Source organism: Cryptomeria japonica, chromosome 1 (assembly GCF_030272615.1).
Source record: "Cryptomeria japonica chromosome 1, Sugi_1.0, whole genome shotgun sequence".
Taxonomy (NCBI): Eukaryota; Viridiplantae; Streptophyta; class Pinopsida; order Cupressales; family Cupressaceae; genus Cryptomeria; species Cryptomeria japonica.
Window position 1 is genome coordinate 303421433 of NC_081405.1, and position 23703 is coordinate 303445135.

The 23703-nt window shown below is 37.0% G+C and overlaps 1 protein-coding gene across 1 annotated transcript in view; it reads right to left on the reverse strand.

The window, feature by feature from the left end:
- LOC131026893 (kinesin-like protein KIN-13A) overlaps nucleotides 1–23703 on the reverse strand; it is a 92523-nt gene that overhangs the window by 60958 nt on the left and 7862 nt on the right. Inside the window, exons 2-5 of the mRNA XM_057956896.2 lie at nucleotides 10014–10217; nucleotides 8263–8457; nucleotides 3338–3445; nucleotides 2732–2809 (exon numbers count right to left, since the gene is read on the reverse strand). Coding sequence (XP_057812879.2) covers nucleotides 2732–2809; nucleotides 3338–3445; nucleotides 8263–8457; nucleotides 10014–10217 — 585 coding nt within the window. The remainder of the gene's footprint in view (nucleotides 1–2731; nucleotides 2810–3337; nucleotides 3446–8262; nucleotides 8458–10013; nucleotides 10218–23703) is intronic.

Consider the following 23703-nt stretch of genomic DNA (forward strand, 5'->3'; position numbering starts at 1 on the left):
AGATGGATTCCTAGGCCTTAGTGGAGAGAAGGCTAGTGTATGCTTGCCTTGGAAGGCATTTTGGAGTAGAGGCATGATAGATTTTGTCCTAAAATGTAAATTTCGCTCCTGACCCTTCCAAAGGGTCCAGAGCGAAATCCTTAAAACCTCTCTATTGCCCCAAATTTACATCAAACTTGGTATTGGTTGAGAATATAGGGATCCTTAGGCATGCATCTAAGCAAGCGTAGTCGCAAAGTGAGGTCTAAAGGAGCCAAGAATGCAAAATTCGCTCTTGACCCTTCCAAAGGGTCCAGGGCGAAATTCTTATGGAGCCTATCCCTGGAAAGAATCTTGAGCAAACTTCATATTGATGTCTTCTTGTTGATGATTTAAGGTAGAAAATGCTATGTTAGAATAAATATATTATGTGTCCTTAATCATCTTATGGTTTGTTTTGCAGATAAAAGAAGACCAGGCTAGGGCAAGGACGACCTCTTCCAGTCCAACATCATCAAGGACGACCTCTTCCAATCCAACATTTCAAGGAAAGGTACACCATCCATCCTACACATCAAAGACAAAGGAGGTTAAAGCAAGGGTCTGTTAAGGAAGCAGATAGTTTCAAAAGAGTTAATTAAAATTATCTTCTCAGCATCATCAAATTGAACATCTACCAAGTTACAAATGTCAGACAAGGTGGCATCCCAATCATCACTCCTCCAGTCAGATTGGTCCACCTCAACATGTCCAGATTCATTGTACCTGACTCATCAAAGATGACACAAACTTCGATGTACCTGCCCCGGTTATCCATTGGTCGAATATTCCGGAGAAGACGTGTCCAAATAATGCAATTATTTCATTGGCTAGAATTGAGTTTGTTGTAACAAACCCTAATTAGGGTTTTCATTGTAAAATCTTGGCCATTGATCTCAAATTGATCTGAGCCATTGAATTGTATTGAGAGTATTATAAAAGGCTCAAGCTCTTCATTTTGTAGGGGTTAATAGAGAATAGCAAGCTAATAGCTAGGGGTTAATAGTTAGTTCATAGAGGTTAGAATAGCTAATGATCGATAGCAAATAAAATAGAAATTAGAGTAAAGTAGGAAGAGAAGGCAAGAAATTGTTGCCTTGATTGTAAATGAACCCTTTTTTCATTGAAGATATGGTGAAATGTGTCGTTTCTTTACAATACGCATGGTCTCTTGTTGAATCTTCATTGTAGATAGTAAATGATTAGATTGAATGAAGAAAATTGTTGAATGCGCCTGTGTGGAATCCGTCTAGTCCATACCACTAGCCTCTTACTAGTTGTAAGTGTGCCCTGCGTGGTCAACTGGCATAAAATGAGCTTAATCTTAAGTCGTTACACTTCTATTGTTCATGCATTATCTTGAATGGTGATCATTGTCTGATGATGTACGATTTAAATGTATTGGAAGCATCCCTTAGAAGATCGCACTGAGTTGGTGTCGGATTGTTCAAGCCTGATGGTGAGACCCAGCCTAGTAGGGCTCCAACTAGTCATTCATCCATCTTCTCGCATTCTAGGTAGTAGAGTAGACTTCCTGGACCCTGCATCTTTTACCATTTGTTTGTCTTCCGGTTAGTAAATAGGACTTGTGATTCCAGCAAATCAAACGTTCAGGTCATCGAGTGTAAGTCCCCTTGTGATTCCAGCAAAATCACATCGTAACACGAAGAGCTTATCCACGAGTAGAAATCCTACATAACAGAACCTTGAAGCTTCTCCGATTGATCCTTTTGCGATATCTTCAACATTCGGGAGCTTTATTCAAGAGAGGATAAGGTACCTTTAGGTATTTTATTCTATGTTTGGTCGTGTACAAAAGACACATCAACAATACCAAAACTTGAAATTAATATGTATTTAGAGGTTGTTTTTGTTTTGTGGTTTATATGTATTAAACTTATATTTTTTAATTATAATAATGGAAATCAATAATGTGTTCTACAAATTCAATATATGTGTGTTTTTAAAGAATATTTTAAGAAATTACAAATTTTCATATGTTGATAAATTTGATGAGTTTATTCTCAAGTCCAAAATTTAAAAAATTGGGGCTTGTCGAGCCATTGCCGAGTCCATGTTTTTTAACTATTGTTAACATTACCTATATATACAATCCATGGAATAAAATGGCCCAAGCCAAAAATCATTGATCACCATTACAAGAGAAATCCCCAAAGCCTAAAAATTTGCTTACAAGAAGTCAAACAACTAGGAATAGAAGTTGTAAATGATGTCAATCAAAAAAAATTAGGATTAAAATACAACGCATCACCCAAAATGCCATGAAGACATATCATAATATGTTGGATTTGGCTATATAAAGCAAAAGAAACACTAGCTGAATTTGGCTATATTTTAAGCAAGCATCAAACATGTTCCATAGCACAAATTTTCTAAGAAAATACTGTGCATCAAAGATTTCACATTCCTGACAGAGCATGGCTACAATTCTATCAAAATGTATATAAATTTCTAACAATAAGTTGACATAGGGAAAAGCAATTATAAATTTCTAAAGCACACAACGTTCACTAAAAATATGAGCAGTTATCACTTCAGACAACAAGAAAGATTTCTCATTCAAAAGACATGCCCAAGTTATGATGAATTTTTTTAAAAAGATTGCTTTTAGTAAGTCTTTGATGCTCAAAACTCGAAATTATGGGTGATTTTAAAAGGAAACGTTATTGGCTGTGGCATTATAGGCATGTACCTCCTCGTTGGTGACATACGAGTCTAAAACAGAGTCAAAAGTAAATTCACTTTTCTCCACATATGCTGTCAAATCCACCTACAAGACAAGAATAGTTGGTAAACACTGTATTTCAAAATATTTAGCATTTATAAACTCATTATGGGCCATGCCAATTTAAAAACTCTTTATTTTTCTTCCTGACAATAAGATTCACATCCTGAAATTTGCTTATTGAATTGAGACCTAACTAGCCATAAAATAAAATTAAAGTCTAAAAAAGTGAATGCCAGATAATCTTGCCAGCAACTGCTTAGAAATAAGAAAACCCTTACTTAGAACACATCTAAATCCATCTATTTCATAATAAACCAAGTGTCCTCTGCACAAAAAACGTGCAAGTTCCAATCATAATCTATGCATGAGATAATCCCAACTTGAGGGTTCTTTGGTCAGTTGTAGCCTGTAGGTATCATTCACTGACCATCACCAGTATGAGATGTTTGACTGTTCACTTTAACATTGTCCTAAAAGCACTTTAACTTATAAAATGATATCAAAAACAAATAGACAAATAACAAATTCCAATAATTTTAAAACAATCCTTTTTGAGTAAGAAAACCATACCTTTAACTTAGTCTCATGAACAGTTAATGAACATGCCTTTGAATCAATTGTCACTATGTCATCTTCCTTTCGAGCCAACTCCTTTTTGTTTAAAGGCCTTTTTCGTACCTGAATACATGTCAAAGAAATTGAGTCATGATCCCAGTAATTTAAAAGCATAAAAAATACCTCACAGAGTAAAACACCTTAAACTGTGACTCGGCAGACTTTGGTATCAAATTTATGTGTGGTAGGGCAACGCAGCAAAGCAGACACTAGATGACCAAACCTTGAAATAAACCCACTTTAGATTTGACCATTTGACATATTCAACATTACATCTCCCATTTTACATGCAATGGTACTGTTTGGCAATAGAAACCCAAATCCATAAGTTCATAGTCCTTCAGTCACATTATGTTTCTTCAAATTCATAATTAGTTTCTTTACAACAAAATCACATCTTCAGTTCATAACACTCCTATTTTATCAATATGTGCCAGTAATATAACCCCCTCTTGTGTAGACAACATTAGCAGTCAGTCTCTTTGTCAAATTATAATGTAACTCTTGTCCTGATAAAAAACAAAACAATATGCAATATCTTCCTTCATTACTGTCAATTCTGTTTAAAAAACACAGGAAATGAGCGGATTCGCATTAACATTATCTACACATCAAAGTGAATAATTATTTTCCACACATTTATACATAGGAATGATCAAAAAATCAGAGAATGTGATTTACCCTCTAAAGTTCTTAGTATGATTTTGTCCAAACCTCAACAATATTCTTGACATGACATTGAAAGTTCAATTCACAATTAGTGGGGCATGGAAGCAACTATCACTTATAAAAGAGATACAACCCTATGATTGGTAATAAAATGAGAGTTCAAAATTGATAAGGTGATATATTAAAGTGCCCAAAATGACAAGATAATTTGTTTAAAAGCAGAACTGAAATGCAAGCTTAATAACTGTATAATTTACATTTCATGTATTTGTGGCATAGCTACCAGGTTTAGAAAATTTAATTTGTTCAGGTAATAACAAAAAATTCAAAACTGTGAAATCACAAATATAAAGCTATGACAAGAAAATGTCAAGAAAATCCATTTACTATAATATACAAATTTCAAAAAAAAAGGCAGTCTGGCGAAAATCCATGACTGGTTAACTCTTCCTTGAAAATGTCTAGTTAAATAGGGCTTTGTTATATGTTTTTGTGCAAATTCCTGGTAACCTATAGAACCCCACTAAATAGGGATGCCCTGCTCAAGGGTGGTCTATGAATCTGGGATTAGGGCCTTCATGGCGATCAAACCATAGTCTCCAAATTTCAATCCTCTATCTAAATCTTTCCATATTCCTCCAGTTTGGGTGAGAATCTTTAGTTTGGATCTGTTGAATGTCTCTCCTCCATTGCTGATTTCCTGGGGAGACTAATATTTACCTAACATCAATCAGATGTTGAAACATTTTACTTTTGCTATAATCTTGGTCAGCAATGGGATTGTGTTTGTGCACAAGGACCTTAAAATCCTGCCATACCAAAACAATTTGTGCAAGTGAGGAGCAAGACTGCGCCTAAGTGTGAATTGGGAAACAAAGATGACAATTAGCAAAGTTGTGCGCATGAATCTTAGAATGCCGACTTGGCAATTAATTTGTGCATGTAAAGCCTAAAATGCCGACATAATGAAGACTTTGTACATGCAAGCCTAAAAATGCCAATTTGCCGACATGTTTGTGCATGGAGGAGGCAAAATGCCAACATGCTTGTGCATGAAGGAGCTAGAATGCCAACATACTAAGTTGTGCAATCCTACCTAAAAATGTTGCCAAGAGGATGAACCACTCAAGGGAAAGTTGGCCAATAAGAACATAATGATCATGTACATCAAGTAAGAGATAAAATGTTTCATTGCAAGGGTCAAGTCGACTATCCATGAAGAGACACACTTCCACACATTAGTGCCTATAAGAGATAGTATCCTATGTCAATCAAACATCATTCAATGCAAGTTGCTAAGCAAATCTGATTGAGAACCTACAGCAGTGTGGAGTCCATTAAGGAAGAAGATTTTTTATCATTTCATTGATCACATTCCACATCAAAGAGGTGCGATCTTGATTAAGAAGGTTTGAGCTTGAGAAAGAGGTTTGTTTCATCCATTTGTTGAGGGCAACAGCAGCAGGTTTGAGCAGATTTCCACAATCAGACCTATCGCAAACATAAAAACAGACATGAAGTATGCAGAATCAGACCTTCAGACATCATTTAATCAGACCTTCAGACATCATTTAATCAGACAAAATCAGAGCACAGAGAGATGCAAGGTAAGTAAAATAAAGTGTATGTTATATGTGTTTGATGCCCTCTTGTTTGTTTTGAAGGTGACAAAGGAGGAAATCGAAGGGCCAGGCCTAATTGTAGGGAGATCAGATTGGCACTCCAATGATGGTGTTTCAACATCGACACCTTTGAGCCAAGTCAACAAGGAGATCCACACAAGGGTTGCAATGAGTTCGCTAGGGAATCGAATCATAATCAAGAACTCCAATGATCCACCAAGTTGATAAGGCAAGAAAGGAAGTTATAACTTCAATATCACAAGAGGATGATAGGTCAAGGCTACATCAAGAGAGAGATTTCACAACCCAAAGGATAGGTTCAAGGGAGCATCACATGGTCTACATCGATATATCATCAAGAAGACAACTAGCAGCAAGGCGAGGTTAATCAAGTCAAGTTAATCAAGGCAAGATAAGCAAGCAAAGATAAAGGATCAACTTGATCATGATGAGACCGATCATCATCACACCAAGTTAGGTAATGTTGAGTATCAACTATCAAGAGATATTGCCCGAGGCATCAACACTTGCTAGTGATGAGGTATCAAGTCTACCAAGCAAACTGAGGTGGCATCCTTGTCATCACTGACCAATCAAAGGGCTCTGCATCGGCATGTGACTCACCCATGGAGACACAAAGTTCGAGATACCTAACCTCATTTTTTGTTGGTTCACACTCAATGTGTAACATGTGCCAAATTAAATGTAATTTTCTCATTGGCCAAAGGGAGTTATTGTAACAAACCCTAATTAGGGTTTCTATCATGTAATCTCAGCCATTGATTGTGAATCAATCTAAGCCATTCATTGTAAGAGCTATCTATATAAGGCTCAGATTTCTCATTTGTAAAGGGTTAATAGCAAGCGAATAGAGAATAGATAACAGTTAGATCATTAGAGTAGAGTAGCAAAAAAGGATATCGTTGCCAAGATCTTGTTGTAAGAGACATTTTGTTTTCATTGTAGTTATGGTGATTTCTATATGTTAATTCAACATGTTGCATGGTCTCTACTTCTCATTTGAAGATATCATTGTTGATGAATGGTGTACTTAATGTTCATACTATTTGTAATTTGTTGATTGAAATTGCAATGCGTAGTCAACTGAACTTGTGTGAAATTTTAACTTCTATTGCTTCAAGCTCATTGTTCGTGTGTGCATTGGTGATATGAAAATCATTCGTTTATTCTTACGAGATTGCACCAGTTTTGTGTAGTTGTTCCTTGATGGCGAATAAAAGCTTGCTTTGGTTGCACCTAATCAACAACTAGATCCAACATTCTTAGAATTAGATTAGTTTCCCAACCCTTAATTCCTTTTGCTATTTGTTTTCCAAGTTAAGGAAGTCTTCATGTTTCAACATTCAAGCATTCAAGTTTCAATGTGAGTCCACCTTGTGATTCCAGCAATATCACATCAAACATTGAGCTATCTACACATCAAGACCTGACAATAGAAACCATGGAGTCATCTTGGTTGATCATATAATTTAGCATCCGAGGAGATTTTGATAAAGAGAGAATAGAATGCCTTAAGTATTTTATTTTGTGTTGAATAGTTCATAACAACACCATCAACATACCCCTTTTCAGGATCTGGTGCAAAATTCTTCCTCAGAAATTCCCCTTCTGGTATCTCTGATGATCCCCCTCTTTTGTAAACTCGCCTGCAAAAAATTCTAAAACTCAAGCCACGATGGAAATAAAAAGGAAGAGGATTCCCTTGGCCACAAGCATCAAAGTTGAAATCAAAATGATCCTTCATTCTCATTCTAAATAGAGTTCATCATAGTTCTGAAAATATCACTTCCATCCCATGTGTTTACAAAAAGAGTTTCTGAACAGTTTTCTCGTGAATGGACTTTTACACAAAGGGCAAGGGTCCCATGGCCCTCAATTCATACAACCAAAACAAATGGCCAATAGGTAACTGCTTTTCAATAATACTTCACAAAGAATAATGACAGGCAACAGCAAAAATTCTTACTCAATGTATCAATATACAAGGATTCACCACTGTGAAGCACGGTACACTTAATGAGACAATGTGTCTTGATATAGTAAACTCAACAGAGTGTTTTAGTAAAACTACTTATACTGACACAATTGACTGCAAATTTCCTAGATATTAATAATTGTTTAGAAAGGGATGGTCCATGGAAATATTATACAAAATGAGAAAACTCAACTATTTACTTTTGAAAAGATCTCAAAAAGATCAGTAGCAACAAAGAAATGTTCAAAAGATATTGACCACACCAAGGCATAATAATAGTTTGCCTTATCAAAACCTTCTATCTAATCACAGGCATATAGAACAAAAGGCCTTTTCCTTACCATCAACATTTTAGATGACAATAATCACCATTCATACAAATTTCACAACAGATGATAAGGTAGCAAATACACGGTTCAAATGAAAGGAATATCAATACACAATGAATGAACCAATAAAAATGCACATCACATAAGAAATTTAAATTGTTATGAGAAATGATTGCATTAAAGTTGATTAGACAGATCAAAAATAAACATCTACTATCATTGCCCTACAGCACCTCTACTATATGGCTAAGAAATGTGGCATACCACAACTCTAATTTTTGCCAGGTTGCCTTCTTTCCCATTGACTTCTCTATCCGTTGCAGATGATCTTAAAGAGTTTATGTCCATCTGACCCATTAGCTGTTTTCCTGAACTGCTGCCAGCATCAAAACTGTTCTCAAAACCTCTTTCATTGATAGGCATGAACGGTGATGTTTCAAAAGATTCTGCCAATGTATGCTGCCAAAGCAAAGAAACGTAAAAGCTGTCACTTGTTAACTCCTTTAAAAAAGTTACACAAGACAGTTGAAAGATGAACTTGCATGGAAAAGATAAAATATGCAGAAAACCTATTGCAAAATATATTTAGTTGAGGGTTAGGTCAACTTGAAGTGTACCAAAATGGAGAAGTCATACTAATTGTCTTCCAACCAAATTTAATAATATAATATCAAATCTTGAGACAGAGTATAGATCAGTGCTATTAAATACACAAAAACTCAGTCTTTGAAAATAACAACTTGTACTTTGCAGCTGTTGAAAGTATCCCATATACAAGACAATCAGTTTCTAACAACAGATCAAACACAAGATCCTTCGTAGACTGCATAATAGCCCTTGCAGGCTGTGTGAAAACTACAAAGACACAAAACCTTATGACCAAAATTAAAGAGTGAAACATCAACTTCATGATTTTAAAGATCGCTTACATGCTTGCAGAAATTGGACTAATAGTCACCAACTAAAGCAATACAACAGTTTCCAAACAAGAATCATTAAGAACAAAGTCGACTTCCTGTCAAACTTTGTAAGAATACTAAGAAAGGCATTGCTTATTTCTTATTACAAGGAACATGTTGCCATCCAGATGACCAATTTCAGGGATCCTCATTGTGTTTTTGGCTCAAAGCACGTTCTTTTTATGAAATATGTTAAGTCGCAGTGTCCCAATGCACAAACTCAATAGATTACAAACAAACTACAAAATGCCCATATTCTCTCATTCGTCATAACATACATTTTCACTACTATTTCTGATCCTAAGTACAGCAAGCGACTGCATTTTTTTTTTTGAACTGGTGAAGCTTGGTGAATGAAATGCTAGTCCCTGCTTATAATGTCATAAGTTGGCTTTCTTTATATTGTTGTAGTTTGTGGAAGCCTCCAAAGACAAGAATGCGCTTATGATATGCCGGCTTCGATTGGCAAACAGATAATATTCTTCAGTTGAAGAGGAAAGAACAGTTCTTTATTCTTTAATTTTTCTTTTAAGCCGTGAGGCTCAAACCTCAAATGCAACCCACACTTATCAGCCACCCAAGTTCAAGATTGACTATTGCATAAGCTCACACACAGGACAACACACTAGTCACCATCAGCAGGAAATGAAATGACCCTGGAGTACAGTTCAGGAATGAATTACCTATCATGATCGGATGATAATCTTTTGTTAAATGCAGTAACCTTGTAGTTTGTATATAACAACAAACAATGAGCTTCTACAATATTTTCCTCAACATTCTTTGTGATTTAAGTTTATCACATTCACAAACTAAATCAATCTATTAGCAAAACATCAGAAACAGATCATAGCTTCCTAACATAGGCCATGAACTCTGTAGAATAATAGTTACTGTGTTACACTGTACTGGTCACAGAACTTCAGATTAATAGCTACAGTACTGGTAATAGCAAGTAGCATCAAGTACCACTAACAAACATTGAGCTCTCAAAAATTTAAAATACCTCAATATCTAGCATCTAAACAATGAGGAACTCAAGCTATCATTACTCACCTCAGAAAGCAGTTCATTGTCATCTACGGCATGCAAATCCAAAAGCCCAGCTCCAAAGTCACCTCTCATTTCAGGGGACAAGAACCCGTCCGTGTTAGCCAATGGTGGAGTTAGAGTGTCCAGCCCATTTTCATTACCCATGTTCATGCTCCTTAACATCCTAAACACCTTCTGCTTCTCCTCCAAGGATTGTGCACCATATCCCTATCCAGATGCCCAATTAAGATTAACAACAATTTCCAACTCTCAAAATATGCCGAGTCCTAGAAATGTCTCTAAATCACTCAACTAATAGATTACTCCTGAAATAAATCCATTTAAAACTAGCTATAAAACAAAAAGCTTTTTCGTGATGAAATTTTGTATTTTTAGCAAACAAACTCTCAAACAAAGTTCCCTACTAGGTTATATGGTATCAGGGCAAGTTTTTTACTGCTTACATCTATGGCAGCATAGCTACAATTTCAATATATCAATTTTATAAAGATTCACGGCTGAAAGCTATCACAACATGACTTAATTTTCATATTATCCAACCCTAGGACATGGGTTCACTGCTGAAAATTGTGGCAGCAGAATCATATTCAATATAAACCAAATCTACTACTGAAATATATGGCAACATACACAACTGCATTCCCAATAAACCAAGTATGAGGCAGTAGTGGCTAGCAAGTTACTGCTAAAGTTTGGGACAAAATAACCGCATTTCTTCAAATCATTTCTAAAACAAGAACTTACTGCCGAAATTTATGCCAAAACAATAGCATTATCTACAAATAAACAATATAGAGAGGGTTTACTTCTCAAACTTATGTAAACACAACTGCAATTTATATCAAATGATTCTAAATAAAGGCTTTACCAAAAAAATTAATACTGTGACATGACTAAAATTATGTTAACCTCAATTGCACAAAGGTTAACCTCAACCTAAAGGTTGTCCTCTAGAGAATCATCTGGACAAATGTACATTTTTAACAAATTAACTCCACAATGAAGTTATATCAATGAAGTTATAGCAACATAAACACCTGCCTATAAACCAGCTGCAAAAGAGGGCTTTTCTATTTAAAGTTATGGCAACATAACTACATTATCTACATCAACACTAAGGTAAGGATTTACTGCTAAAGTTTATAGTTATAGAAGTGTCATGAATTCAATTTTGGAACTGACCCTAGCATTGCTCAAATTTACCGCTCCTTGCAAAATCATACATTGGCACAGAAATATAAATAATATCAATCTAACATACTGACTGCCGACTACTTACAAGCTAACTAGAAAAATTAAATCAAAAGATGACAATTAAAACTTACAGAATAACTGCATTTTCTAGAAATTCATACCCCACACATTGTCCACAAGCATTTAACACTGGAATTTACAGAACCAAAAAAATAATGCATTTTCTGTAAAGCATCTCTTGTACAATCATCTAATGTAGAAATGTATTTGAATACAACTAATTTTGTTAAAAATCAACTCTTAGAGTGACAGAACCTTCACATCCTAACACAAAGGTTTGCCACTAAAATTTGCCCTTAAACTGCTGAAAATTAACTTCTCCCAAAATTAAACATAAAGTTTTCATCCTTCCAGTCATCCAGATTCCAGACATAACTATGCTTTCTATAAATTAACTTCAGTTACTTCACAACAGCAATTTACTGCTGATATTTCTAGCCAAATAGCTACATTATCTCTATTCAACTTCAAGGCAAATGTTTACTGATGAAATTTATGGCAGCATTAGTGTATGCTCTATTACTTGACTCAAACTGATTTTTTCCTGAAATTTATTGCAGACTAACTGTCTTTCGTATAAACCAAAGTAATACCAAAACACTACCCAAAAAAACTGCACTCTCTTTAAATAACCTCTGAAACAAGAATTAATTGCTAAATTTCATGGTAATAAAACTGCATTTTCTACAAACAAGGTTTTGTAGAATTTACACATGACTACATCACATAGTAAATAACTCCAAGAGATAGTTTATTGCCAAAAAAAAGATCTAATTTGTTGCTGAAAATAAAATAACAGGAATGCAAATGAATTCTAAAACAAATGTTGGCGGATGAAATTTTTGACTACCTAATGACATTTTTAAACAAAACTATAAAGGTCACTGTTTAATGCTGCAGTTCTCGTAAAATAATTGTCATAGCAGTTAACGTAACGAAGAAATTTTCTAAATCATGGATAATGGTGATTGTGATGTGAATAGAGTATTTTTGGTATAGGTTCATATTTTCCTTCTATTCGGGTTTATTTATTTTTCCTGAACATGTATTACCTTGCTTAGGTTATTATAAATGATATTTATGAGCGTAGATGTTATCTTCTACTAGAGACATGAAATACTCCAAACTATTATTCGCTGTTGGAGTTAATTGTTCTCTTGAACGTATGTGCCACCTCTCCTAACAGTATGCTTGTCTTTTACCAAGTAGGTGTAACAGTTTGTTTGGCAAATTCCTAGTAGGTGTAACTCCTATATATTTATAACAATTGGAAGCACTCCTATTGGTTGAATTTGCCTCAGTTCTATCTCGATATACTCCACTCATCACTTATTTCCTATGTTACTGGTTTTTTGTACTTGTCCATTCGAGTGTGGTTCAGACTAGATACCAATCCAAGTTTGGTCTGCCTTGGGGGCTGTCCAAGGCCTGGCTCCAGACCAGTGAGTCTATCTAGGACACACTTGGGTGAAACTACAATATATTAAATGAGTTTCACACCCAAGCGATGAATTTGCAATTTAAAACAAATATTATAAATATATTTTGACTTCCCATTTTGACTAAAAATCCCCCAAACCCTAAAATGTGGATTCGAATGCATTTTAAAGACAGACAAATTTATTTCTCTGATTGTGAGTGAATGCAAAATGATGTGCATTGCCCCTCAACACTGCAAGGGGCACTGCCCTTGACCCTGTCCGGTTTGAGTCCACCTTGGGGGCTGTCCAAGGTCCTGCTCTCGACCTATGAGTTGATCTAGGACACACTTGGGTAAAACTACGACGTATTAAATGAGTTCGATTTCTCTGATTGTGAGTGAATGCTAAATAATGTGCATTGCCCCTCAACCTTGCAAGGGGCACTACCCCTAGACTGCATTCAAGTTTGATCCGCCTTGGGGGTTGTCCAAGGTCCTGCTCCAAACCTGCGAGTCCGTCTAGGACGCACTTGGGTGAAACAAATTCATTTCACTAATTGTGAGTGAATGCAAAATGATGTGCATTGCCCCTCAACATCGCACTGCTTCTAGACCTCGTCCAAGTTTGGCCCATTGTCGAGGCTGTCCAAGGTCTTGCTCCAGACCTGTGAGTTCATCTAGGACACACTTGGGTGAAACTGCACATATTAAATAAGTTTCATGCCCAAGCGACGAATTTGCAATTGTAAATATATTTTGATTTCCCAATTTGCCTAAAAATCCCCCAAACCCTAAAATATGCATTCCAATGCACTTTAAAGACAAAAAAATTCATTTCTTTAATTGTGAGTGAAAGCAAAATGACATGCATTTCCCCTCAACCTCATAGGGGGTACTGCCTCTAGACTCCGTGAAGGGTATAGCACTTGACCTCATTGGAGGCACTACCGCTCGATACATTGCCCCTATTCCCCCACCGAACTTATTTGATTTACCGAGTACTCTCCAAGTCCATGTTTAGGAATTATGCTTCCAAGTTTGCCTATGTGTCCTCACCTACAAAATCATCATCAAATTGAACAATCTTCCCTAACGTTACTTGATGCTTAATTGTTTTCCTTGTTGTCTAGAAGAAGACTTTTTCATTTGGGGGGACGATGTAGTTAGTGTACAATGACTATTATTTAGTTCTAATAGTATGGTTTATCTAACTATCTCTATTTGCTAGGGCTAGTACCAATGGCACTGTTTGTGGTTCTTCTAATTTACCAGTAACAACATCATCTAACATGGATGGTGATTATATTTTTGAAAACCCATATGATGATGCTTGGTCAATGATGGCTGATCGTTGATGCTTGACATTGTTATTTTTTAATTATAATATATATCATGACATTCAAGTTTGACTAATTGACATTATAATATTTATCTTTATATTGGTTTTGTTTTGTACCCCAACTTTAGTAGCCCATAACTTGTTCCTTCAAATTTTTTTTTTCAAGTATTTTTTTCTGAAATAGGGTAGAATATCACCCTTTTCACAATGATGTAATTGCTTCTCAGATTTGACGACTTAATTTTCCAAAATTTAAATTTTCTTAGGTATATTGTTGTCCAGTTGTGCTTTTAGAACTTAAAAACACCCGCAACTTTCATAATTAATTTCAACATTAGAGGTGGAGTTTTTTTGTTCCTACTCTGCAAACACATATTAATTTCAACATTTTGGCCAATTTTGGGCCCCTATATAAGTTGTATTAATCTACTATTTTGCATTGTAACACACATTAAAATAAAGTTTTGAACATTGTAATCTTCGTGGAGCTCATTTTACATTTAGTGCCATGGGTGTTGTATGTGTGCCTTGTCTTGATGCCAATCTTTTACTTTTCCACATTATTGATTATTCAACTTCAATTTTAATTCCAATTCTTACATTATACAACTATTTTGAATGGACGTCTAAAATATTGATTTTTCTAAAAAGTAAAGGATATCAAATATGCAATCAGAACAGCTCTTGAACCTAATTATGCAACAAAAACTACTGAGATAAAACATGATGAGGTTGTTAGATTTTTTATGTCTTGTTGTGTCTCTGAATTTACTATTTCATGTTGTTTCCTAAACAAGATGTTATGTGAGGTCATCTCTTAGAGAATGAACTCAGAAGTTCTTAATCCTACCATTCCAACACAATTAAAGATTTCTTTACTAAGCTCCAAATCCTCAAGACCCAATTGAAGCAATATCGGTAGAGAAGGAAGAGAGACAAATGATTATTGTCATTCAACTAAATTGGAATCTGATTGTTATATCTTCATCTCTACTTATCACACTACAATAAGTGCTCTAAGAGCATCATTTCGCATGCCTACCTTTGATGAGTTTTGTCTCTCATGATGGAGCAAGAGAAGCTCATTCAAATCAAAGCCTAGAAATCTTCCAAGTCACATGTCTCGGTGAATCATGAAAGCACAAGAGAACAAAAGACAATTTGTAGTAAGAAGAAGAAACAGAAGAACAAGGGCAAGAAAGATGGTACTACGGATTAGAAACAAAAATCTTCCTGATGCAAGAACATCCTGGTGAATCTTACTGCATTCTACTACAACAGCAAATTTCTCTTTGTGAATTGGAACGGAGACAGAATGGTGACTCTACTACAACATATCCAAATGGCAGCAGCTATGGATTTATTTTCCATAAGTTCTCTTCATGAGAAATTTGCCCCATCAAGCAACCTAAACCCAGGCCTATGAAAGGTAGCATGAAAAACTCCTCTATACCATGTGGAATCTTCACAGCTCATCACACAATAGCTATGGGTCACGTCAACCCCCAGACAGATTTGCACCCCTCTGCATCAACCGTTGGCGCTTCATCTACTTTAGGCCAACATACATGTTTCGCTAGGGCTTGGGCTTAGGGCCTAACTAAGGCTGACATAGATCACTTCTAAGGCTTGGAGCCAATATATAATTATTCTCTAAATTCAGGGGAAGGTAGGTAGAGTATTAGTGAGTTAGGAGTTAGGGAATCTCCGAAACTGATTCCGCATGTGAGTTGGTAATAAGCCTATGGCAGCCTATGAGCTTGCAAATGTGGCCAATGGGGGCTATTGTAACTTGCATATGAGAGGGCCTGCAGGCATGTATTATTTTTGTTTTGGATTAATAAAGTTGCATATTTCTTTCAACTGCTTGCATTGTGTTGGATTCTGCTCAAGGCTAGATAATCCATTCTGAACCCTCCATCCTTGACTGCATCACTTCCAATAGTCCTAAAACGGATACATATCTTCTTGAAAAGAACATTGGGGTGCTTGATTTGATCAAATAGAGTTCATCAAAGAAAGATTCCTCTAAGAAGAAAAACAATAAGGGGAAAGAAAATGGCAAGGCCCTTGTTTCTATCACATCTCCACCTTCCACATAGATTGTTGACTTAGGTGCTTCACTCCATATGGCTTCAAAACAGGTTGAGTTCACTTCCTTGGAGCCAAATCCCATGCCACATATTCCAATGGGTGATGGCATTATAGTTGAGGTTAACAAGAGAGGGTTTGTTAACATATCTACATTTCAAGCTTTTCAATTTGTGCCTTCTTTGTCAACTAATCTCTTGTCAATCTACTAGGTCACATACACAAGTTCAAACAAACAAGTTGAGTTAACTCTAGACAATGTCATTAGCGCATGCAAAATGGATGTAGAGAACCACTTGGGAGGACAAATAATCAATCTCAACTATATGCTTTTTAACACTTTATTGGCAATTCTCCTTCCAAAAAACTACTTACTCATTCTAATGAAGTTAGTAAGTTGTGGCATGAATTATTTGGTCTTTGAACTACACTGCTTACAATAACTCAGCTAGAAAGGCATAGTTATAGTTTGCCTCTTGTTCACTATTTCTAATGGGGTCTACCAAGCTTGTGTTCTTGGTAAACCTCTAGAAGAGAAGTTTTGCAAAGGCAAAGCATGGAGGGCTACTCAAACCCTAGGGCTAGTTCCCAATAATTTGCATGGTCCATTATGGAAGCCTTCTTTTAGTAGGGCCAAATATGTTCTTACCTTCATTGATGACTTCTTTTGATTTACTTGTGTATAATTTCTTCAACACAAAGCACAGGTATTTAAACACCTTCAAAGCACTCCTAAAGAAATAACATGAGAAAGCAAATTACTTCAAAGAGGGTTGACTTGCAATATACAATTCCATACGATTCTCAATAGAACAAAGTCATCAAAAAAATCTTGATTCTACGTCCCTTGCACAACAATTCTAAATAGCAAACCATGCAAACTATATCCAAAACCAAGTTCCACATAAAGTCTTGAAATGAGTTGCAAAAAAACAAAAGGATGTGGATCCTTGAACTAGGCCTAGTATTTTGTGAGTTCTCTAGATACAGTAAAGGTAGACAGTAAAGGTAGTTACCCATGAGTCATTCATAGAAAGGAGCATTCTCTTTGAGAAGGGCCCTTATGTCCAACTTTTGACACTTCTCCTTCTTCATCCACTTGGGGTACATTTGAGACAAATGATAACTCCTTATATGAGGCAAATCCACTTGGACACATTTTTAATCACAAAGATTCTTCTACTACTATTTCAAAAGACAAGAGAGATGATGAAGATCATTCTTCCTCCTCTCCTAGACATCATTTTGAGGCTGCACAATCTCTTCTTGACTCTCCTATCTCTAGTCCAAAGTGGACTAGACAAACTTTGCATTTTGCTAGTGACTGGATAAAGGGTCCTTAGACACCAAACAAACTTAGTCATAGTTCTAGGCACCACCGCATGTTTTCATCACCTCCATTTCCAATCCATAATCTTTTATGAAGATATACGAAATTTCTAAAAGGGATGCAGATATGCAGGGGTATGGTTCTTTGATTAGGAACACTTGGGATTTAATCCCCTTTCCTAAATTAAGAAAACTTGTTTGATGTAATTAGATCAATGGTACTAAATTTGCTACAAATGGGTCAATTTATAAGTTCAAAGCTCACCTAGTTGTTAAGGGACTTTCAAAAGTTCCCACTATCAATAAGACTAAGACCTTTGCACCTATTGCAAAGATGAACTCCATCTAACTCGCACTTGGTATTACAATTGGTTGTTACAAGCATCTTTCTACACAAGTATTTTGAGGAAGAAATATACATGATAAGGTTTTCAAGAAGACTCTTCATTGGTTTGCAAACTTAAGAAATCCATCAATAAGCTCAAAAAGACCCCTAGGGCTTGCTATGCCAAGGTGAATTCCTTTCTTCTCTTCTTTGGATTCACTTGATGCCACTCTAATCCAAATATTTACAACTTGTGGCACAACAAGTCTCTCTTCTAGCTTTGTATATTGATGACTCACTAATCACAAGGAGTTCCTCATCATAAATTGCAAAAATGAGAACTGCCCAACATGAAAGATTTTTGATGATTGACTTGAGTTTGCTACACTAATTTCTTAGGGTTGAACTCCATTAATTTGCTTTCAAGATTAGCATTGCAAAATCCAGGTTTGCCCATGATTTGCTCTCATAGATCCATATGACTGACCACAAACCTGCTCCAACTCCATTTCTTTCTAAAGTCAAACTTACGGCAACATGTTCTTCCCCATTTGTTGATGCTACCCTATATCAACAACGCGTTGATAGCCTCACTTATTTGCTCACACTAGGCCCAACATTTCATGTTTTGTTGGTATGGTCTCTAGGTTCATGCAAGAACCTCCAGAACTTCATTGGAAGGTAGCTAAGTGGATCCTCCACTACATTCAAGGCACTCATAATTCCAGGATTCACTATGAATTAGACATTGATATTGACTTGGTAGGGTATTGTTGTGACGTATTCACACATCGCCCCATTGCAAATGGGGACCCCTACTTTTTGCTTTCTGGGGTTTTTCTAGGGTTTTTAGAGGTTTGTCTGTTAGCCTTTGCTTTTTTGAGTGTCGCCAGGGGGATCACTGGATAGCAGGCTTTGCTTGAGCCAGGGTTAGTCCACGGGGCCCCAGAATTAGGGTTTCTTTGAGAGTCTTCCTTAGGGCCTGGTTATGCTCTTGTTGCTAATTGTGTCTTGCTTGGTGAGTGAGTGTCATTCTTGAAGGTTCGAGCTAGGTCAAGTTGGTGAGTGATGAAGTCTGGAATGTCATCCTGATCTTCAAATGCCCTGAAATTTGGCTAAGTCTGGAATGTCCTGATCCTGAAATTTGACTAAGTCTGGAAAACAGAAGAATCCTCCAAAAATTAGATTTTGCAATATAACTCTTGGAGGTCCGAAACCACTCTCAAACATCCTGGAAGTATATATGGAATATAACTTAAAGTATAAGTCTCTTATACTTAAATGTTATATTCCATAAAATGATCCTGACGGAGAGACCAAAATGTCAAATTTCGCTCCTGACCCTTCCAAAGGGTCCAGAGCGAAATTCTCCATAAGACATTCTACTTTGACCAAAACCTAGAACTAACGCATTCCCAGGCTTGAATGAAGGTAAAAACGCTTGTTTGAATGAGGAAATGTGAAAATGTGAAGGATTTTGGCCAAGATTATGAATTTCGCTCCTGACCCTTCCAAAGGGTCCAAAGCGAAAATTCTTATACACCTAAATTTCTCACTTGTCAAGACCAATTTCCTAGTTTCTAAGGCATGTTTGGGGGTGTCTTGACATGTTCTAACCTTAGGAGGTGAGTAAAGGTGGCTGAGGTGAAGATTTTAGCCAAGAATGTGAAATTCACTCCTGACCCTTCCAAAGGGTCCAAAGCGAAATTCTTGAAAACACTAATTTCTCCCTTAGCCAAAGTCAGGATCAAGATGGAGATGCATGAGGAAGTATCTATGTTTGCCTCCCAAGGAAGATTAGAGTTTGAAAAATCAAGAATCAAGGTCAAAACATGATTTTCGCTCCTGACCCTTCCAAAGGGTCCAGAGCGAAAATCCTTATAACCCTTGTTTTCTTCGTTATTTTGGCTAGGCGTTGGCTTGATGGAGGATGAATGGGTATGTTTTTGCCTTGAGAGGGAGTTAGAAGCTTTGAAAAATCAAGATTTTAGTTCAAAAGGAGAATTTCACTCCTAACCCTTCCAAAGGGTCCAGAGCGAAATTCCCTATAAACTTCATTTGCTCCCTTGTTTTAGCTTGAAACCTTGCTCCTTAGATGGAAAACGATCTATATTTGCCTCCAGGAGAAAATTGAAGTTTGGAAAAGTGAGCAATCAAGCATAAACTAAGATTTTCGCTCCTGACCCTTCCAAAGGGTCCAGAGCGAAAATCTACCTAAGACTCATTTCCTCCCTTGTTCGACCAAATTTTGATGTCCAAGGCATGTTGAAAGGGAAAATGGATATGATCTTGCCTTTGAGAGTGTTTGATAGCATTGAGGAATGAGGGTTTTAGCCAAGAAAGGAAATTTCGCGCCTGACCCTTCCAAAGGGTCCAAGGCGAAATTCCTTCCAAACCTATATTTTCAACCTTGCTAGGGCTTAAAACCTTGTTCCTTAGGCGAAAAGAGATGAAATTTTACCTTGCAAAGAAGATTGGGATTGAAAGAATGATGATTTTGGGCTAGAAAAGGAAAATCGCTCCTGACCCTTCCAAAGGGTCCAGAGCAAATTTTCTCAAAACCACCTTTTTTCCCAATTTTGTGCCAAGCCTAGTGCTGACTAAGTTGAGTTTTGATGGGAGAGGTCCTTAGAAATGACTTTGGCTTATCAATGATTATCAAATGTGAAGGAATTGAGCCAAAAAGTGAATTTCGCTCCTGACCCTTCCAAAGGGTCCAGAGCGAAATTCCTAAAATCACTTATCTTCCTTGCAAATCAAGTCAAGCTTTTGATTTTTATGGCTTAGGGAAGGATGGAGCAAAGTTTCCTTGACCTTGGAGGTGAGTTGAATGGGAGAATTTGTCCTAAAAAGTGATTTTCGCTCTTGACCCTTCCAAAGGGTCCAGAGTGAAAATCCGAAAAACCATCTTTTCTTCCAAAATTTGAGCAAAGTCAAACCTGGACAAGCGTGAGAGAAGTCATTTGGATTGCCTTAGAATGGATTCTGGTCACCAAGAATGCAAATTTTGAGCCAAATCAGGAATTTCGCTCCTAAGAGCGAAATTCTTAGGATCACCCTTTTTCCCTTGCAAAATCAAGTCAAACTTGGGTTGGATGTTAGAGGGGAAGTGTTTTCTAGCCTTTTGAGGTGAATTCAACTTGAAATGATGGAAGAATAAGCCTAAATTAAGAAATTCGCTCCTGACCCTTCCAGAGGATCCAGAGCGAAATTCTAAAATCCACCTATTCCTCTCACATTTGTGCCAAGCCAAGCCTAGACAAAGATGATAGAAGCCCTTGAGATTGCCCTTGAATGGATTTTTGTCTCCGAAAATGATGATTTTGGGCTAGAGGAAGAAATTCGCTCCTGACCCTTCCAGAGGGTCCACAGTGAAAATCTTAAAATCACCTATTTTCCTTGCAAGTCTAGTCAAACATTAGGTTTTCATGGCTTGGATGGGTGCAAGGCGACATGTTCTTGCCTTTTGAAGTTAATTGATGTTGAAAAATGATGGAAATTAGCCCAAACCAAGGATTTCGCTCCTGACCCTTCCAAAGGGTCCAAAGCGAAAACCCTAGGATCACCTACTTTCTTTGCAAGACAAGTTAAAATTTTGATTTTTATGGCCTAGATAGGAGTGAGGCAATGTGTCCTTAGTCTTGGAGGTGAATTCAAGTTGAAATGATGGAGGAGTGAGCCTAAAACAAGATTTTCGCTCCTGACCCTTCCAAAGGGTCCAGAGCGAAAATCCTAAAACCCATCATTTTCTCCAAAATTTGTGCCAAGCTAAGCCTAGACCTAGGTAAGATAAGCCTTTAAGATTGCCCTTGAATGGATTTTGGCCACCAGAAATGTATATTTTGAGCTAAGACAAGGATTTCGCTCCTGACGCTTCCAAAGGGTCCAGAGCGAAATCCTAGAGAGGTCATGTCCCTGGCCATGATTTTGAGCGAATTTTTCCTTTTAGGCCTTCCAGGGATCAAGCAAATGTTGTCAAGTTGAGAGATAGATCCAATTGAGGGTGTCAAGGAGAGACAAAGTGAAAAGAAAGGAATTGAGTGAGGGAAGACAAGCTAGGAATGAATTTCGCTCCTGACCCTTCCAAAGGGTCTAGAGCGAAATTCTTCAAATCAACTATTTTTCCCTTGTATGAGGCCAAGACTTTGATTCTTAGGGCGTGGTTGAGGATGGAAGGATGTTATTTAGCCTTGCAAGATAGATTGGAATGAAGAAGATGAAGGATCAAGCTTAAAACTTGAATTTCACTCCTGACCCTTCCAAAGGGTCCAGGGCGAAATTCACAAAATGTCCTTTTTCCTTCAAGATTGAGCTAAGCCAAGACGGTGATCAAGGCAAATTGGACCTAAAGATGGCCATAGGCATGTGTTTCAAAAGGTTTTGAGTCCAAGAGGTAAGGATTTTGAGCTAAAGAGTGGATTTCGCTCCTGACCCTTCCAAAGGGTCTAGAGCGAAATTCCCAAAATCACCTAGTTTGCCCATGAGGAAGGTCAAGTTGTGGATTCCTAGCCTTTGGTGAGGAGAAGGATAGCGTATTCTTGCCTTGGAAGGCATTTTGGAGTAGAGACATGGTGGAATTTGTCCAAAAATGCAAAATTCGCTCCTAAACCCTTCAAGAGGGTCCAGAGCGAAATTCTGGATAGGGCCTGTTCCTGGAAAGAGTCTTGAACAAACTTCATTTTGATGTCTTCTTGTTGATGATTTAAGGTATAAAATGCTATGTTAGAATAAATATATTATGTGTCCTTAATCATCTTATGGTTTGTCTTGCAGATGAAAGAAGACCAGGCCAGATCAAGGACGACCTCCACAAGACCAGACCAAGACAAGGACAACCTTCTCCAGTCCAACATCAACAAGGACGACCTTCTCCAATCCAGCATCAACAAGGACAACCTTCTCAAATCTAGCATCATCAGGGACGACATCTTCCAGTCCAGCATTCCAAGGAAAGGTACACCATCCATCCTGCACATCAAAGACAAAGGAGGTCATAGCAAGGATCCGTTGGAGAAGCAGACAGTTCCAGAAGAGTTAACTAAAGTTAGCCTCTCAGCATCATCAAATTGAATATCTACCAAGTTGCAAGTGTTAGACAAGGTGGCATCCTAGTCATCACTCCTCCAGTCGGATTGGTCCACCTCAGCGTGTCCAGATTCAATGTTCCTGACTCATTGGAGATGGCACAAACTTCGATGTACCTACCCCGATTCTCTATTGGTCGAATATTCCAGAGAAGACATGTGTCCAAATAATGCAATTATTTCATTGGCTAGAATTGAGTTGTTGTAACAAACCCTAATTAGAGTTTTCATTGTAAAATCTCGGCCATTGATCTCAAGTTGATCTGAGCCATTGAATTGTATTGAGGGCACTATATAAGCCCTAGCTCCTCATTTGTAAAGGTGAATAGATAATAGTTAGTCATTAATAGTTAGAAATAGTGAATAAGTCAGTTAATAGTATAGCAATTAAAGTAGAATAGAAAGAGAAGGCAAAGATTGTTGCCAAGATGTTGTTGTAAAAGGCTTGTAAGACTTCATTGAAGAAATGGTGAAATCTATGGGTCGATTCAACAATTTGCATGGTCTCTATACTTCTCAGATTTGATTTTATGTTATTAGATGAGTGGAAGAAATGTGTTTGATTGATGGTGAAATTTGTATATCCATACTACTAGCAGTTTGTTGATTGCAGACTTGCCTTGTGTAGTCAACTGGAATCATCCAGCTTGAGCTTAACTTCAATTGTCGCTTCTTCATTGACATGCATCAGCCTGATGGTGTCTATGCCTGTAGTGATGATCTAAACATCATAAAGCTTTCCTCCGAAGATCGCACTAACCTTGTGGAGATGGTCCTGGGATGTCAAAACAAAACTTAGTTAGAATTTCATCAAAGGTCATTCATTGCTCTTACATTCTTACTATCAGAAT